Source organism: Quercus robur, chromosome 3, assembly GCF_932294415.1.
Source record: "Quercus robur chromosome 3, dhQueRobu3.1, whole genome shotgun sequence".
Taxonomy (NCBI): Eukaryota; Viridiplantae; Streptophyta; class Magnoliopsida; order Fagales; family Fagaceae; genus Quercus; species Quercus robur.
This window is the reverse complement of record NC_065536.1, coordinates 29,888,769-29,908,862: the sequence shown is the minus strand read 5'-3', so window position 1 is coordinate 29,908,862 and position 20,094 is coordinate 29,888,769. Positions and strand designations below refer to the sequence as shown.

Sequence of the window (20,094 nt, the reverse complement as noted above, 5' to 3'; positions counted from 1 at the left end):
CAAGGGCAAGGTCCACGGACGAGCAAGCAATCACCTTCACAGATGAAGATGCTGAGAGAATTCATCACCCTCACGATGATGCTATCATCATCACCTTGCTCATTGCTGATTACATAACCAGAAGAATGCTAGTGGACAACGGAAGCTTAGCAGACATTTTATATTACCCAACTTTTCAGCAGATGAGGTTAGGATGAGACCAGCTCCGTCCAGTGAACTCCCCCCTTGTAGGTTTTGGCGGAATGAAAGTACAGCCTGTAGGCACTATTTCATTATCAGTGCTAATGGGGGCATACTCACGACAAATCACCAAGGACGTGAACTTCCTAGTGGTAGATTGTTCATTCTCCTACAACGCCATAATCGGAAGGCCAACTTTAAATACTTAGAAGGTTGTTACGTCCACCTACCACCTATCAGTCAAGTTTCCAACAGAAATGGAGTAGGACAAGTTCAAGGAGACCAACAAGCAGTAAGAGAATGTTACCTGGCCATGTTGGCCATGGATGAAAAAGTTCAAGCCATGAATATTGAAGAAAGGAAAGTTGTAGCAGAGCCTACCGAAGCATTGGAAGATATCTCCTTGGATGAAAATAACCCTGAAAGGTGTACCAGGGTCGGAGTAGATCTAGAAGAGAAGATTAAGAAGGACCTTGTCCAGTTTTTGAAGAAAAATATTGATGTGTTTACGTGGAGTCATGAGGACATGCCGGGTATAGACCCTAGTGTCATTGCCCACCGTCTAAATGTATGTCCTTCCTCCAAGCCAGTGAGGCAAAAGAAGAGGGTGTTTGCCCCTGAAAGAGATGATGCTATCAAAGAAGAGGTTTAAAAGTTGATGGTGGCGAAGTTTATTCGGGAAGTGTACTACCCGGATTGGTTGGCTAATGTAGTAATGGTCAAAAAGGCAAACGGCAAGTGGAGAATGTGCGTAGATTTCACTTACTTAAACAAGGCTTGCCCCAAGGATAGTTATTTGCTACCACGCATTGACCAGTTGGTAGACTCTACTGCGGACCACAAGTTGCTTAGCTTCATGGATGCTTTTTCTGGATACAATCAGATAAGGATGGATGAGGCAGACCAAGAGAAAACATCATTTGTCACCACTCAAGGCTTATTCTATTATAAGGTGATGCCATTTGGCTTAAAGAATGCAGAGACAACATATCAGAGATTGGTCAACCACATGTTTCTTCCACATATTGGGCAGAATGTAGAAGTCTATGTAGATGACATGCTGCTGAAGAGTCAGGATGAGGGTTGGCATCTAGACGACTTGTAGGAGACATTTGACACACTAAGATAGTATCACACGAAGCTGAATCCTAGCAAATGTGCTTTTGGAGTATCATCAGGGAAATTCCTTGGCTTTATGGTCTCCCACAGGGGAATTGAAGCGAATCCTGATAAAATTCAAGCAATACTGAACATGAAGCCTCCACAAAATACCAAAGAAATCCAATCCCTCACTGGACGAGTTGCTGCACTTAACAGGTTTGTCTCTAAAGCCACTGACAAATGTTTGCCATTTTTTAAGGTTCTTAGAAAAGCATTCGAATGGACCAATGAGTGTCAGAGAGCTTTCGAAGATCTGAAGGCATACCTTACCATGGCTCCATTGCTGAGTCCGTTCATGGTGGGAAAGGAGTTGTATTTATACTTAGCAGTAACCTCGCATGCCGTGAGTTCAGCATTGATAAGAGAAGAAGATAAAGTGCAAAGACTTATGTACTATACGAGTAAGGCATTGAGGGGAGCGGAAGGATGATATCCACAAATGGAGAAATTAGCCTTCGCATTGATCACCGCTTCCAGGAAGCTGAGGTATTATTTCCAAGCACATGTCATTAATGTCATGACAGATCATCCGCTCAAGAATGAGATGAATAGACTAGAAGCTGCAGGACGATTGATCCAGTGGGCTATAGAGCTCAGTGAGTTTGACATTAGATATCAACCAAGGCATGCCATAAAAGCTCAAGCACTAGCAGATTTCATTGCGGAGTTTACCCCAAATCATGATGAGACAGAAGACAGTAAGAGATGGGTCGTCCATGTGGATGGTTCGTCTACACGACATGCAGGTGGAATTGGTGTGGTCCTACAATCCCCAGAAGGAGACAAACTGAAACATAAGGTTCGTCTACAATACCAAGCAACTAACAATGAAGTTAAGTATGAAGCCCTTCTCAAAGAACTAGAATTAGCTAAGTTTGTGGAAGCCAAGTCTATACTCGTCTTGGGGGATTCTCAGTTGGTCATGGGGCAAGTAAATGGGATCTATGAAGCAAAGGAAGAACGGATGAGGAAATACCTTAGTAGGGTGATGCGCCTTATGAAAAGATTTGAAAAAGCTGACGTCGTTCAAATCCCAAGGGAGGAGAACGTGGAAGTTGATACTATAGCAAAAGAAGCCTCAGCAAATGAATCTATGGACGAATTTGATGAAGTTCAGTATATGCCAAGTATAGATATCCCAGAAGTACAACAGGGGGAGAGCAGAGGAAATTGGATGACCCCGATTATATCATATTTGAGAGATGGACGACTACCAGAAGAGAAGGACAAAGATAGGAAGTTGAGGGTGAGATCGACTAGGTACATTCTTATGGACGAAGTGCTATACAAGAGAGGTTTTTCTCAACCTTATCTTAGATGCTTGGCTCCGGACGAAGCAAACTACGTAGCAAACTTCGTACTGAGAGAAGTTCATGAAGAAGCGTGTGGCAATCACTCAGGAGCCAAGTCACTTGTCCACAAGGTCGTCCGTGTAGGGTATTATTGGCCAAATATGAAAGTTGACGCTAAAGCATACGTCAAGGTCTGCGACCAATGCCAATGGTTTAGTAACGTCCCCAGACAACCATAAGAGTACCTCACCTCGATGATGGCACCTTGGCTCTTTGCACAATGGAGACTAGACATTTTGGGTCCCTTTCCTCTGGGCACAAGGCAGATGAAGTTTTTAGTGGTAGGCATCGATTATTTCACCAAATGGGTGGAAGCTAAACTATTAGCAAATATCACGCAACAGAATGTAAAAAATTTCGTGTGGAAGAACATTGTGTGTAGAAGGTTATAGCTGCGTTTTTAAAATGTGGCTATAATTGTCTCCTATAGCCGCCTTTAAAAAATGCGGCTAAAGTATGTTCTATAGCCACGTATTGAAGAGCTATAGCCGCGTTTTAAAAAATGCGGCTATATATATATATGGGACTCACTATGACGATTACGACATTCTTTTTGGTGGAAATTATCTCAATATATGATTATACTAACAAGAATTTAAACAAACAAAAAAAGTGTTAATCTCAAATTTTTGAGGTCAATTATGAATTCTTTTTTTTTTTTTTGAAACCGGAACCAATATCATTAATTAAGAAAAGAAGAATCCAAATACAAAGCATCCACAGCAGGTGGAGGATCCTCCTCCAGCCAAACAATTTCATTGTCAATTAATCTAGCAAACCTAGCCAAAGAATGAGCAACACCATTAGCACTACGCCTAATACAATTATAAGAGATGGACCTGAACCCTGCAGCCAAACACCAGATATCTTCGTAGATTAAGCCAAGACGTGAAAGGTCTGGTTGGGCCTGAGTAATCATCTTCATCACCACAGCATTATCGCCTTCCAGTACTATCTCTGTGAAACCCGCATCAATGGTAAACTCAAGCGCTTTACGGCACGCCATCACTTCCACCTCCTCACTGTCACGCACAGCGCCTCCTCGAACCGCTAAAGCAGCCATGACGTCACCCTTTTCATTCCTAATCACTGCCCCATAACCTGATGCAGCACCCTCATCAAAGCAAGCACCGTCGAAGTTCAGCTTGAAAAACGTTTCTGGTGGAGGCTGCCATGTCTGCTGTACCGGACCATGATTCGGGATAGGCACATGCAAGGAGTCTTGTGCAATCGAATACTCCTTCAAATAATCAACTGCACGTTGGGCTGATCTTGAGGGATGCTAGAAAACCCCTCCATGGATAACCGTATTCCTCTGGTGCCATATCAGCCAACAAGTAACCCAGAACAGATTCCATTCCTCATCGGAAAGCTTCATCAGAAGACCTGTGACCAACTGCAAAAAATCGTTCTGTGCTGTACCAGATTTCTGAAGTCTACCCAAGCTCCCAGCCCAAACATCTTGCGCCGCGCCACAACTCCAAAGAACATGCAGAACCGTGTCAGTTTCTTGATGACAGAGACAACAACGTGCATTCTCCATCACCCTTCTTCGAATAAGATTATCTTGTGTGGGCAGAATATTAAGACAAGCCCTCCATGAAAAAATCTTTATCTTGCTAGGAACAGCTGCTTTCCATAGACGTGACCAAAGGGACCCAAGTGCTCTGTGCTCTGACGACTCCCCATCATTTAACTCATCCTTCTTTAATTGTTTTGCCACAAAATACCCAGACCGGACAGTATATCTGCCTCTTTTTGTAAAAGACCAAACCAACCCATCCTGAGCAACCCGCCTACTTAAAGGAACTTGAAGAATCGCTTCTGCATCAAACTGATGAAACATGGCCATTATTCTTTCTCTATCCCACTGATGAGTCTGCCAATCAACTAAATCAGATACTCTCCATTCCCAAATTTCCTCCTCAGGTGGAAACAATATTTTTTTTGTTGGATGGTTTGGTAGCCAGCAATCTTTAAGCACACGAATTGAAGCCCCATTTCCTACTCTCCAATAACACCCTTTCTTCAATATTGGTTGAGCTGCTAACAAACTTTTCCAAACATAAGAGCTATTTTGGCAATCCATAGCATCAAGAAAATCACACCGCGGAAAATATTTGGCTTTAAAACACCTATACAACAAAGAGCCTTTATCCTGTAACAACCTCCAACCCTGTTTTGCTAGCATAGCTAAATTAAAAGATTTTAAATCTCTGAATCCCATTCCGCCCTCTTTTTTTGGCTGTGTTAAAAAACTCCAACTTTTCCAGTGAATTTTCCTTTCCTCCCCAACCTGGCCCCACCAAAACCTAGCACACATGGAGTCCAACTCATCACATAATTTCCCCGGCAACTGGAACACCCCCATGGTATACGTGGGAATGGATTGAGCCACTGCTTTTATAAGAACTTCCTTGCCAGCCTTCGAAAGCATTTTCCCCTTCCAGCCCTGCAATTTCCTCCAAACCCTCTCCTTCAGGAAAGCAAAAGTCTCATATTTTCTTCTTCCTATCAAAGTAGGCAGCCCCAGATAATTATCAAACCTCGCCACTTCCTTAACCTTTAATTTGTCAACGATCCATGTTTTCTGCTCCACAGACACATTACTACTGAAATAAGCAGAGGACTTCTCAAGATTTATACATTGGCCCGAGGCTTCAGCATACAACTGTAGGGTATCAGACACCACCTGCACTTCATTGTTATTAGCTTGACAAAAAATCAAAGAATCATCAGCAAAGAGCAAATTAGAGATTGACGACGCATTTCGACATAAAGCCACCCCATGTAAACGTCCTTCAAGTTCTTTCCTAGCAAGAAGTGAAGTAAAACCTTCAGCACATAACAGAAATAGATAAGGGGATAGCGGATCTCCTTGTCGAATACCCCTAGAAGGAGTGATATTCCCATAAGCTTTTCCATTTATTCGGACAGAAAAGGAAGGTGTAGTGACACAACACATGACCCTATCAACCCAAAACTCCGGAAAACCCAATTTAAGCATCATGCCTTTAAGGAAACCCCACTCCACCCTATCATAGGCCTTACTTACATCCAGTTTAAGAGCTAATGCCCCCTTCTTCCCCTTCTTTCGACTATGCATGGCATGCAAAGTCTCATAGGCAACCAGCACATTATCAGTGATAAGGCGTCCAGGTACAAAAGCACTCTGAGTAGGGGAAATTAACTGTGGCAAAATCAGTTTCAACCTGTTCGCCAAAACCTTAGAAATAATTTTATAAATCACGTTGCAAAGGCTAATAGGTCTGAAATCTGCCATTTTCTCCGGTTTCTTAACTTTAGGAATTAAAACTATATGAGTATAGTTAATATCAGGTACCATATGACCAGTATGCAGAAAATCTAACACAGCCTCAGTCACCTCAGAACCAACAATATGCCAAAAATTTTGATAGAAAAGGGCATTCATACCATCGGGTCCAGGAGCCTTTGTTGGTCCCATCTGAAACAACGCTGTTCTAACTTCCTCACTGCTGTACGGCCTGGATAGCACCTCCAACATATCAGCAGACATCTTCCAATCAACCGCATCAAGACATTCCTCCAATTTGTCACAAGTACCAGCTTTAAAAATATTCATAAAATAGTTAGAAGCTACCGCTGCTACCTCATCCACTTCTTCCACCCAAACCCCATCAGCATTCTTTATTCCCTCAATAAAATTCCTACGCCTTCGTTGAGAAGCCTTAGAGTGAAAAAATTCAGTATTCCTGTCTCCATACTTTAACCAGGACACCCTGGATCTTTGACGCCAAAAAACCTCTTGCTTTAATAATAAATCATCCAACTGTTTACTCAGTAAAAGAAATTCATTCCTGCTTTCTTCAGTCATTTCACTAGCATTCAAAAGCTCCAGCTTCTTCTGTAATCTTTTAATCTCTTCTGTTTCAGGTTTAGTTTTAGAAGAACCCCATGCATACAACTCAGCCCCACAACTTTGGATTTGGTCCCTCAAACCACTCAACCCCATGCTACCATGTCCTCCTTTAGTCCAAGCCTCCAAAACGGCCTCCTCACAATCATCCCACATTAACCAGCATTCCTCAAACTTAAAACCACTAGCCCCCCTACCCCTTACCCGCCTATCATTCATGGTTGCTAATAGAATAGGAATGTGATCAGAAGCATGGCTAAATAAATGGGAAACCAAACTTGCAGGAAACTTTTCAAACCAGCTTTCATTAGCCGTAGCTCTATCCAACCGTTGCTTTGTATGAGCTGAACCTGGCCGTCTGTTTGTCCATGTGAACTTATGCCCAGTGAAGCCCAAATCTTTCAACTCACAAGTGTCCAACGCAACTCGAAAATCCTCCATCTGATTAAAGTAAGGCGCATTAACACTCTGTTTCTCTGAAGCATGAAGTATTGCATTGAAATCCCCAATGCAACACCAAGGACCTTCAACAAAAGTCTTTAAATGAGATAAAAGTGCCCATGACCTCCTCTTTTCATTCGCTTCAGGCCACCCATAAAATCCAGTCAAATGCCACACAAAACCATCAGATTCCACCACTTTAGCCAAAATATGATTGTCAGTAAAATTAACCACATCCAAATTCACTTCCTCCTTCCACAGCAATGCCAAACCTCCACCCGAATTTGGCTTTTTCACTATCAACTTATTTTTAAAAGGCACGTCACCACAATGTTGCTCAAAACCACTTCGATCTAACCTTGTTTCCATTAAGAAACAAATATCAGGAGCTTGTTCCCTCACTAATTTGTGAAGGCTTTGAACTGTCCAAAGGTTCCCAAGCCCTTGGCAGTTCCAGCTTAAAATCCTCATTGCTCTCGGCAAGGGTGTTGCAACACCCCCGCCGCTCCAACAATTTCAGAATCATCCCAACCCTTTACTTTCTTCCCCACACGCTCATCACTTTTGTCATGCAAATCCAGCTGCATTCCCTGACTGCCTCTCTTCCCCAAGATAGTCTTTGCCCCTTCTTTAAATAAATCCACAGGGCCCAACTCCATACGTGTAAGCCTTGTCCACTTGCTATGTTTCTCCATTCTTTGAGGCCCACAATCTTTATCCTGCTGCCTATTTCCTTGAACATCAACATGGTCCAAAAGCCCCTTAATATCAACCTTGTCCGTAGGCCCAAAGGACTCCCCAAGCCCCTCCATACTTGGGCTTTGATTATCACCCCCATACGTAGGCCCAACCATCCCTTCCAGCTCCAAACTCTCCGTAAACTTTTCTCCATGAATCACGGACCTTGGCAGCGAATTTTCTGGAAGAAACCCGTGTTTCCCGGCCAAACCAGCATCAAGTTGTGTCATGCGAACCCTACCACCAACGCCCCCGCCGCCGCCATCATCCACATTCCGTGCCTTACCATTCTCCTGCTGTGAACTGACCGGTTCACTCTCCGTCGCACGCTCTGTTTCATCCCGATACCGTGCACGGCTATTTGGTGAACGTGCTCTGCTCCCAGTAGCCTTCATCCAATCCCCATATTGACAATCTGCCTCCTCACCTTTCTTTGTTGCACTAAAATATTGGGCACAATGTCGAAGGTCATGCCCAAGCAATCCGCAGTAATGGCAAAACAGAGCAAGTCGCTCATATTTGAAAGTAACCCAATACTTCTGCCCCTTCGAATCTGCTAAAAAAGCCCCTCTCCGAAGAGGTTTCGATAACGGAAGAGCAACTTTGACGCGCATGAAAAAGTTTGGGACGTCCAGCTGCCGTCGCTTTTCCACATCCTCCACAACACCTAGCCGTCCACCCACTGCCTCAGCCACTGCCGGAGAAGCCATGTCAAACGGCGCTCCCCATATTTGCACCCAAAGGGATGCCGTCTCAAACCTCACGTTGGCAGCAGTCATCCCTGGTTTCCACCGAACCAGTAATAATACTTGGTTATCAAAGGTCCATGGCCCTCCTTTTAGAACCCTATTCATGTCAAACTCTGAAATAAACTTGAACTGGAAGAGATTTGCCCCAACCTCGACCACCTGAACCCGATTCTCCAACCCCCATGCCCGCTTGATAGTTCCTTGAGCAGCCCTTTTATTAAAAGACCTACACGTGAGAAACTTCCCCAGCAAACTCTGAGAGCAACTTTCAATCTCTGCTATCCGTCCCTCATCCGAAATAGGAATAACCTCCTCCTCGTCAGTAGTCAGCTTCATGTTTTCCAGACTACTACTCACATCGTCCTCCATGATTCAAACGTAGATGGCACCGAAAAAAAAAAGAAAAAAGAAAAAGCAAACCCTTAGAGGAACTAAGGGAGAAAGAAACCTCGTACGGGAACGAGAGGGAGCGCTCCTACCCTAGAGGAGAGTTTTTTAATCTTTAGCAATTATGAATTCTTAACATATTACTTAATTAGGTTTAACCACGTCCATATATTCTCCTATTTCTATCTAAAATCATATTTTCTATTAGTTTCTTATCTAAGAGGCTAAGATGTCATTATTTTACTATTTCAACTGGTTTTATTTCAGGTGTCTATCTATGTTAGAAAGAGTATGAAACGAGCCAACTAAGTTGTAATTGCTTTGCCGTGTCAACCTCGTAGCTTGGAATTATGATTAGCCAAATGGAAATTTCTCATTAATTAAAACGCCTCCTTCGTTAGGTTTTCTTGCGTATAGTGATGGGTCCATTTCATATATTTTCTTCTTTACTCCTATTTATAAGTTTTCCCTCACAACCAATAATAATAGAATAAATAAAGTTGTTTGGTTGTTGAAAATAACACTTAACACAAAAAATACTATAAAGCATGTACAAGTATTTCACGACACTTTACCTTAATTAATCCGTGCTAGTTGTTGGGACAAAATTGACAAATGCCCTTTTCGGGCAAATAAAGAAGCATTTTGTCTCATTTCCTAAACTAATTAGAGAAATGTCCATTTTTTGAAATTTGATTTTCTCAAAATTGAGTAAAAAAAAAAAAAAAAAATTCTAGAGCCCTATAGTGGCATTTTAAGGAGCCTATAGTGACGCTTTAAGAACTTATAGTGGCGTTTTGGAACTCGAGCTCCATTAACTCGAGTTCCATGCAAGTTTTTTATTTTTATTTTTTTTACCTATAGCTCGAGTTCCAAAACGCCAATATAGACTCCTTAAAACGTCACTATAGGCTTCTTAAAATGCCACTATGGGGCTTAACTCAATTTTGAGAAAATTGAGTTTCAAAAGAGGGGCATTCCCCTAATTAGTTTGGAAAATGGGGCAAAATGCTGCTTTTTTAACCCGAAAAGGGCAAAAGCCAATTTTGTCCTAGTTGTGATTACTGATTAGGCTCAGACTTTCCTTTGCCCCGACCCCAAAAAGCAAAAATATACATTTATATATATAAAAGGGTTAGGAATTATATCTTATTCTGAACATATTTAGGAGAGAGATGACTACTTTCTTAGATACTTGTAATTAAATTTGTTAATAATTTTCGAAATAATTTCCTCTTGTAATTCAATGTTGATGTCTTGACTCATGAATATAATAATAATTTTAGGTAGAGAGACAATGGATTCATGTGAAGGTGGTATACCATGCATTGGATGTATGTTTTTTTTCCTTCACATAAAAGTGGATCCCACATGTGAGGTCTACCTCCAGTGAGAAAGAAGAAACATACATCTGATGCATGATATATTTTCTCGTTTATGTTGGTGGGTCCAATGTCGAACTAATCCTCACCTTTTTAGCCAAACAAGCAAATATAAATGAGAAAAATATAAAGAATTTTCAATTGGAAAAGTCTATCATTGGATTTTTGTACAATAAAATATTAGGAACATAAAAAAAAAATAAAAAAAATAAAAAAAATAAAAAAAAAAATTGTCCACAATTATTGTCACAAATCATTATGTAGCGAGATATGAATGATTGAGACCAAATGGTCACACTTTCATGATTTACAACTTAACACATGGAAAATTATGTCAAAAGTTGTAAAATTATGTGTCCTTAGCATCATTGGTCGGTAGAGTTGAGAATGCAATGAAAATTATGAACTACTTAAAGAATAATTAAAAAAATTAGTGTATGGATATTTTATTGGGAAATGGGAACATCTGTCCTTTTGTTTTTGTCGTGATTGTCATAAAAAATAAATAAAAAACCACCCTCTTCCATAAAGTCAAAACATTTTTTTTTGAAAAATCCATAAGTCAAAACTTTTTTTTTGGAAAAATCCATATGTCAAAACTTGAAAGCGCACAAAATTTTATAATATCAGGCGCCTTATTATTATTAACATTATTTCTAGGCAATGGTTATTAAATTGTGGCTGGTTAACCAATCATTGTCAAAGTGCAATCACAATGTTAAGAATATAAAACAAATTGCTCCTATCAGCTGGCATAACTTGGTAAGAACACAAGCAGAGAGAGAGAGAGAGCGATGAGTAACAATACAAACATAGTGCCTGAATCTTATCCAATGATCGGCGGAGATGGCAGTAATAGTTATACCAAAAACTCCTATCTCCAGGTTTCTTCAATTTTATTATCTATTTTTCTCCTATATCTTCCTCTCTTCTAAACTTTTTTTTTTTTTTGAGAACTATCTTCTAATCTTATTTGGCTAGGCATGTTGCATACTAATGTGTATATCATTTGGTAATGAATTTTTACCAGCCATATAATGTGCATGCTGATAAATCTTTGGGCTACAACATGTTGCTATCAAGCCCCAAATGGAAGAAACCCCTTTTAACCAATAGAATAAATTTAATTTATTTGTTTTGCAAAGTAAATAAATAAAATAAAATTATTTATATCCATATATTCAAGTTACACATAATATAATTTTAAGAAATGTTATACCTACCAATATTTTTTTAATTTGTGTGAATTTTGACAAATTCATTGTTAGATTTCATTATCTGTTCTCCATACTCGCAAAATTTCAAAATAATCAAATATTAATAGTCATATCATCAATTAATTGTTTAAATTTGAAGTTTTTGTAGATTAAAATAATTCACAAAAGATGAGTTTATGGATTGAATGGTAAATAACATCTGATTGGCATGAAAATTGACATGCATATTAAGAACATATAAAAGATGTAATTTAACGGTGAGATTTTTAAAATATGAATTCAATAACAAGTTATTGGGTGGTATAATATTGTTTAGAGTTATACTATGTGTAACTTGAACTCAACTCATATATAAAATATTAAGACCTCCTTTATTGGCTAATAGAATGTGTTGTTTATTTTTCTAATAATATAGAAAAGTTCTAGTGAATTTTTTTTTTTTTTTTGAAAATTTATCTTTTCTTCAAATGCTGTGTATTCTATTGACGTGTTTTAGTCATAGTTGTCAAAAAGAGAGAAATGCTGCCAATAAGCCAGTGGATTCATTTACAAAATCAATTATAAGTTTATAACCACAACTTAACCATACCAATGATTCATGTTGTATACTTGTGCATATGTTAATAATGACATACTTAACTTAGTGTCCATTTAGAAAAACCTAATGTCCATCCGGTGTATCTTATTTTTCATTTTTTTTTTTTAAATAGGATTGTTTAAAAATAGAAAAGAAAAGAAAAATATATATAATAAAAAGTGACATTTAAAAAAGTCGAAAACTACCATGATTGACATACCTAGTATGCAGAAGGCAGGTGCAAATTCTGTGAAGGCAATAATTGATGATGTAATTGCGGAGAAGCTTGATGTAGAAAAACAAATTTCTAGTTCAAAGAGCGCATTCCGCATAGCAGATTTGGGATGTTCAGTTGGGCCAAATACCTTCATTGCTATGCAAAATATAATAGATGCTGTGCAACAAAAGTACCAATCCCAAGGCTTTGCTTCTCATATGCCTGAATTTCAAGTGTTCTTCAATGATCATACATCTAATGATTTTAATACCCTCTTTGCCTCTCTCCCACCAGAAAGGTCATACTTTGCAACTGGAGTGCCAGGGTCTTTCCATGGTCGGCTATTCCCTGATTTCTCTCTCGATTTTGTGCATTCATCTTTTGCACTCCAATGGCTCTCTAAGGTGCCAGAAGAGCTGCTAAATAAGAACTCTGCGGCATGGAACAAGGGGAGGGTTCACTATGAAAGTGCCCCAGACGAAGTAGCTCAAGCTTATACAGCCTAATTTGCTAAGGACATAACAACCTTTTTAGATGGTAGGGCTAAAGAGCTTGTTGTGGGTGGACTAATGGTGCTTAATATGCCAGGAATTCCAAATGGGATTCCTCATTCTAGTTCAGTAACAGGATTGACGTTTGATATCCTGGGACACTGCCTCATGGATCTGGCAAAGGAGGTAAGCTAGCAATCAGCTATTACTTTTTGCACTAGAAGCTTTTCCAAGTCAAATAGATCACTACAAGTAAATTTATTGAACTTACACTAAATGTCAGCATATGAACTTAGAATTTAGAACTTCAAAATACAAAATTTTGTAAAACCTAAACTCTTATATACTCATCTGATAATAGAATTTTGCTAGGACCATGGAGTACTTTAACTAGTCTATATAATGTACAAGCAATTTGCCTGGCAAACAACTTAAAAAGAAAACCACTTCATGAGGATCTCTTCTGTAGGGGTTGGAGTGTGTCACTTCTCCTAGTTATGCTTATGCATTGTCCTAAGAACGATTTATGTTCCATATGTGTAAAAACAAAACTAATGATGTTGGAGATATTATAAATTTTGTTACATATGCTTTGCGAACTAAAGTGTTTACAAATCACAATAATTCAAATACTCATTTATTATGTTATTTAAATAGGACCAATTGCATCCACCACCACGTTAGGTTGTAGGCCTTTTCTGGTAAAATCGGTAATAATTTTAGTATTCTCAAACTAAAATGTCTACTCTTACCTTTGCAGGGATTAATTAGTGAAGTTCAGGTGGACTCCTTTAACGTGCCTATTTATGTTGCCTCACCCAAGGAGATGACACAACTGGTGGAAAGAAATGAGTGTTTTAGCATTGAAAGAATGGAGATAATACAACCTTGGGCAAGAGCTGGTGACCTCAGTAGCCAGGCATTCACAATGCACCTTAGAGCTGCCATGGAGGGTATAATAAACAAACATTTTGGAACTGAGATTATTGATGAACTATTTGATCGATACTGTAAGAAACATGGAGAGTTTATCGGCCTGTTGGAATCAAAATGCAATGAAGGAAACCAACTGTTTATGGTTTTGAAACGCATATGATGCGGCTTTGGAAGCACACATAAGACTTCTTATTGTCACAAATTTGCATATGCATCAGCAGAAATTTTATTTCTTTGTCACAAAGAAACTTTAATATTAGCTACAAATAAAGGTCCATAACAATAGGGACTTAACCAATTTTTATTTTTAGGATTAGTGCCCTTAAATCCTATTGTATGATGCTAAGTATGATATTATTTATGAAATTATGTATAACTTAATGTTGTGATTAATAAAGTTGTTTTATTATTATCTAAAATAATGGTAACATGAATATTCGGACATTATCATATAGTCCATGAGATGCATAGTATGTGATTTATGTGAAAAGTCACAGAAGATATAAAATACAAGTTCTTTGTAAACTCAGAATTTTAGTTTGTAGTTGGTGATGAAATTGGGCGTTTCATCCGCATAAACTAGAACATATCAACTAATATGACTTGTCTTGATCATGGAAGTGGAGACTTCTAGTTGATATGTTTTAAGATTTAAGACATATTGAATTGGACCGCTGTGAGACTTATTATTCTCCTAACAACTGTCAAATGAATAATAAATCCCACGACTTCTATTTACATGAACTCTTAATCCTGAGAAAATAATGGACATGATCATGAAACACAACAATACACCATGATCATTGTAAGCAGAAAATTATAAATGCATATGAAACAGGCAATATGTGATCAAGCAAAGATGGAGTTAGTAGACAAACCATGGCTTGATCAACCAAGTGAACACCACAAGGTAGTGATCACAGTGCTCATTCACACTTGGAATGAACACAAGGACATACAAGTTAACAAGCACAAGGCAAGACACTTGTATACTCAACACTCAACCAATGCATTGCACACAAGGCATATGCATCTAGGAACAATCCTACAAGGGCACAAGAGTGACAGTACATAAACCAAAATGCAGAACATTTAGATTAAAGTACTGATTTCAACATAGCATAAAGGCTGTACTAAGCAAGGTACATACCATAAAGCCTACAAACTATGCATAAAACAATAACCCTAAAAGCTTACAAAAGCACATGGGTACAAACCAATAGCATCCTGAATAACATCATCAAAATATATTAAAGTTTAAACCAAGAGTATATGAAATGAGTTAGAAACAGCTATACACCAAAACACAGTGTATCAAAACCATAAAAACACTAAGAATACCCAAATAAAAAACATATATAAACAAAGTTTCTGTTTTGGGCAACTCCCCCTCAACTAATTACTCCCCCTTAAGAGCTGCTTTTCTACTTCTCAATCATCAATGAACTTCTCCCCCTTTTTGACAGGAATGGCCAAAGGGTCACTAGTCATGCTGAGTTGTGAAGCTGTCAAGTTTAGCAGCCAAGACATCAATCTGGTCTTGCATGGCTCTCATCCTGTTAGAGTGCTCAGTTTGGACTGCCCTGATCCCATCAAGCCTTTCCAGAATGATCTGGAAAGCATCTGGAGGTGTATCTGCAGAAGTTGAAGCTCTATGTCTTTTGCCACTCCTCCTAGGTGTTGAGGTTGATGCATGCCCTGCTGCCTCTGCTTCTGTTTCCATTGGGACAGCCTCTCCTTCATCACCTTCATCTTCTTCTCCTGGAAGCCTAACACTTATCCTTTTGCAGGTAAGCTTGTTAATTGCAGAGGGTGTGGACATGGGACTGATGTCTTGAGGGATTGGAACACCCTTCCTTCTAAAAATCCTCATTAGCAAACTGGGAAAGATCAATTTAGGCCTAGAGGTTGTTCTAGTTTCATCCACAATGGTGTCATAAATGTGGGAACTTATGTCTATGAAATTCTTTTCTTTGAGATCCATCAGAAAAACTGCTCTAGCACAATTGATTGCAGTCAATTTCTTAATGGGATAGAGGTTAAACATCATGATTATTGTAAGGCACCTCATGTCCACTGGAAAGGCAGTGGTATTCAAGCATTTCCCTTCTCTCTGCCCACCTATCCTTTGTTGAACTGTTTCAATAGAAACACTCCTATCCTTGTAATTGATAAATTCTTCTTCATCTAATCCTTCAAGCCCTAAGGCATCATCTATGACATGAGCATCCAAGACAAATTCTTTACCTCTCACCCAGCAACTTAATTCATTATTCTTTATCACAGCATTTGAGTAAAATTCCCTAATTAAGGGTTCACACACAACAGGGAAACCACTCAGAAGCTTTTCCCATCCTCTCCCTTCAAAACAGCTGGGAATAAAAGTTTGCCTTAAGTCCTCCAAATCTACAAATCTTTCTTGAATGATTCCTGCATTCAAGAAGTTATCCTTGTATCTCTCAAAGTGGTGAACTGACCTAAACAGTTTAGAATCCATCTTTAATCTTTTGTCAGCCTTCTTTGCAGTAGATTTCTTCTTCTGAGGTGAGGGAGCCATCTGTGAATAATCAGAAAAGGCCACAACAACATAGAGCAATATATGTGCATAACCAGTCAGAACCATGTAATTAACAAAGAGATATCAACCATACAAATGAACTTTGAAAACTTAAACAATAAGCTACTTAGTTCAATCACATGGATAAACCAAGCCTAGGATAGGAAACACATGAACAACATGGAGAAACTATCCTAAAGGCAGATAAATGACATTGAGACAGATAATGGAAAAATGATATGACACACAAACAGTATTTTGAGCCTAACAGAAGCTCCCAACAGATTAACACAATAAAACATGCAAATTTAGCACAGTAAAACACACAACCTCAAAATGAACCAATAGAAACAACTCAACAGCTCAAAGTTCAGATTAAAATAAAAGAAACACTTAGCCTAGCACAAGATGAAGAGCAATAAGGATATGACCATCATCAACACAAACTATAGTAACAGCATCCACAAGCTAAGCATAAACAAGTAGCAGAAACCGAAACATAAACCCATTTCAAAATCACAAACATATGCGAAAAATCAAAGGGTAAAAGCACAAAATCAGGTAGAAAAGAGTGTAAAACTGAAAACCCATACCTGTAACTTGACGATTTTGAGCTATAAGAGTGCAACAATAGAGATTGGAGATGGGAGCACGGAGTGTTTGGGAGGGAGAGAGTTTAGAGAGAAGATGAACAGTCACAAAAGTTCGAGGGAAAACTGAAAAAAGTTTAAAAACTGCTCCTGTTTCTGCAAAACACGCGATTTTCACGACTTGATTAAGTCGCCACACAATCGCCAGCTCAAGAACAAAATTTTGAAAAATTTTTCTAAGTGTTTTTCGCGACTGGAAGGTCTACCCGCGAGTGAGTCGCGAGTTGAGCCGCGAAAATCTCTGAGTGAACCTCGCGACTGGACCTTCCACTCATGAACAAGTCGCCAAAAATGACCAGCGAAGATGCGACTGAAGCTCGCGACTTGACATACCCGCGACTGAGCCGCCAAAACAGGGCAAAACTGTATTTTTGAAATTTTCAGATTTTTCAAACAAAATACTTTCCAAAAACACCTAAAACACTCAAAAATCTTTTTGTGCTTGAATTAACAAAGATTGAGCATGTGAAAACACATTTCATCAAGTACAATCACACAAATGAATATGGCATTTATTGAACATAAACTTGTGTGTTGTGTGTGGATATCAACAATGAAATAGTCCTTTGTCTAATGTGAAGCTTCAATGATCAATTCAACCAAGGCATACACAATTAGCACTAGATCATGTGACCTATCTCAATTATAGAAATATGTATATATGACCTCCCACACAACTTGATAACATAACTTGGAGCTTTACATTTTACTCCACTTTCAATCATAACGTTTGATCTTTTGAGGCAATCATCTCTCATTGTGAGAGAAATATATAGCATTTCTCTTTGAAGAACAAGCCTTTGGCCTTTTTGAATGAACATTCACTTTTAATATAAGGTCGCTTACCCTTTTTCCTAGTCAAATACTAGAATGTGCGACAGGCTTTTGCAGCTCAATATCTCTTTTCATTTGGAGATTTACATTTGGTGAGCTCTTTTTAGCAAAAACAAAAATAAAAAAGTGGGAAGAAATATAGACATAAGTCTATGCATGTCTCAAGATCAACATAACCATTCACTAATCATTCATGACAAGTTTGAAGATCTATTTACAATAATCACATAGATTTCAAGATTTTTCCACAGTGATATGAGTGCATGTAAACAAGCAATGCTCGAAAATGCATAAAGCCATTAGCACAAAGGTACAAGGCAAAACAAGTTTTGAGACAAAACTCAACAAAGTCAATCAAGCTTTTTGATTTTCTAATTTTTATGTGATTTTTGGATTTTTGACACAAGAAACAAAAAGAATGATAAAACAAAATTAAAAATATTCACAAGTAGACAAGCAAACAACCAATATCAAAAACAGCAAGCTTACCAAACAAACATAGTCACAAAGCATAGGAAGTATTAATGCATCGACATGTTGTAATGCTTATGCATGAGTACCCTTTTTCACCCACACATCACTTGCGTTTGGGGTGATTTCCTTATAGGATTGGGTACGAGAGTTAGGGCTTTCAAACCTTCGTGAGAAGCTTTTCAAGCAGTTGGTGAATGCACCAATCATCTTCATCACGTTCATCATTCCGGGATCTCCATTTTGATCTCTAGATTGATCACCTGCCCAAATTCTCCTATCATTTCTGGGTCCTCCTGATCTTTGAGGAGTTGCACTGTTCTTTGCTCTCAGCTTTTGGTAATTTGGTCGAGTATGCCCTTGAAGTCCGCAATAATGGCACACATAAGTTCCTCTAGGACCTCTTTGTGGTCGTGGACATGACTTGGCACGAGATTCAGACTTGCCCACAGACTGATTATGGGGATTCAGCATCCGTTGGTTCACCACGTTCTTCTTCTCCTCCACCTCGAGCTTCACACCAGTAAGGTCAGCTACAACTGGATCTTTGGCCTTTACAAACTTCACTTCTTTAGTGACATTTCCAGATGAACTACTTCCTCCGGTATATCCCAGTCCAGATTTGTCTGAAAAGCTCTTTTGAGATGACATAACATCATCTAGCTTCTTGGTGGTGACCCTCTCTATTTTAACATTCGCTTGCACAACCTCATTCTCAAGAAATCTCACTTTTGTGTAAGCTTCGGACAACTCACCATTCAGTGTTTCTATCTCACATTTGGCCTCCCTATATAGAATTAGGAGACTTTTGTAGTCCTCCTCAGCCTTCTTCATTTTTCTCACAGCAGCCTTGGCCACCCTTGTATATTCACCCGACTTCTCCAAGAGTGAGTTATAATTCTCTTGAAGATTTGCTGTGCTTTCATCTTCTTCAGCTTCTGATTCTTCAACAATTCCTAGTGACTCATCATCACTATGTTCTCCAAGGTCTCGTACAAGCAGATTTGACTCATCCGAACACTCAACATGTGCAATAGTCATAAAAGCTGAATAGTTCCCCTCTCCATCACAACTCTCTTCAGATTCTGAGTCAGACGAGTCTGAGTCACTCAAGGTCGTGGCATACACTTTGCCTTTCGATTTCAAATAATTCGGACATTCCTTCTTAAAGTGTCCATACCCGTTACATTCAAAACAAGTGACACCTTGTGTGGGTTGAGATTCTTTTCCATCTTTCTTTTTGAAATCCCTCTTCTCCCTTCCAGAACTTTGGAATTTTCTTTTATCATCAAATTTGCCATTATTTTTGAATTTCAAAAACTTTCTGAAATTTTTGACAAGGTAGGCTACATCTTTGTCAACCACATCTTCTCCCGATGAGTCTTGATCTTCCACCTTCTCATTAATGGTCTTTAGAGCAAGGGATTTACTCTTCCGTTGATTGGGCAGCGACATCTCATAAGTCTGCAGAGAACCAACCAGCTCCTGTACTTTGATGTCGTCAAGATCCTTGCTCTCTTCAATGGCTGTCACTTTAGCACGAAAACTTTCCGGCAATGATCGAAGGATCTTCCTTACAATCTTTGAGTCCTCCGTTTTCTCCCCCAAGTTAAACTTACTGACAACCACCTCATTTAGCTTCCCATAGAAAGAGTCAAAAGACTCATCCTCACTCATTTTAAGCTCCTCAAATCGAGTGGTCAGCATTTGTAACTTGGTGTCTTTCACTTTCTTCGTGCCTTCATAAGTGGTTTCCAGAATCTCCCATGCTTCTTTGGTAATGGTAATGTGAGAAATCCTGTGAAATTCATCTGGAGACACACCACAGAAAATAGCATTGAGTGCTTTACTGTTAG

The 20,094-nt window shown here is 39.0% G+C and overlaps 1 protein-coding gene and 1 pseudogene across 1 annotated transcript; both read left to right on the top strand.

Moving 5' to 3' along the window:
* The first annotated feature begins 1,780 nt into the window (after positions 1-1,780).
* On the top strand, positions 1,781-2,872 carry LOC126719496 (uncharacterized). The gene has a single exon (XM_050422042.1). It carries the CDS (start codon positions 1,781-1,783, stop codon positions 2,870-2,872), a length of 1,092 nt encoding a protein of 363 aa, XP_050277999.1.
* Positions 2,873-11,028: 8,156 nt separating this feature from the next.
* On the top strand, positions 11,029-14,124 carry LOC126717742 (loganic acid O-methyltransferase-like; annotated as a pseudogene).
* The last annotated feature ends 5,970 nt before the right edge of the window (positions 14,125-20,094 follow it).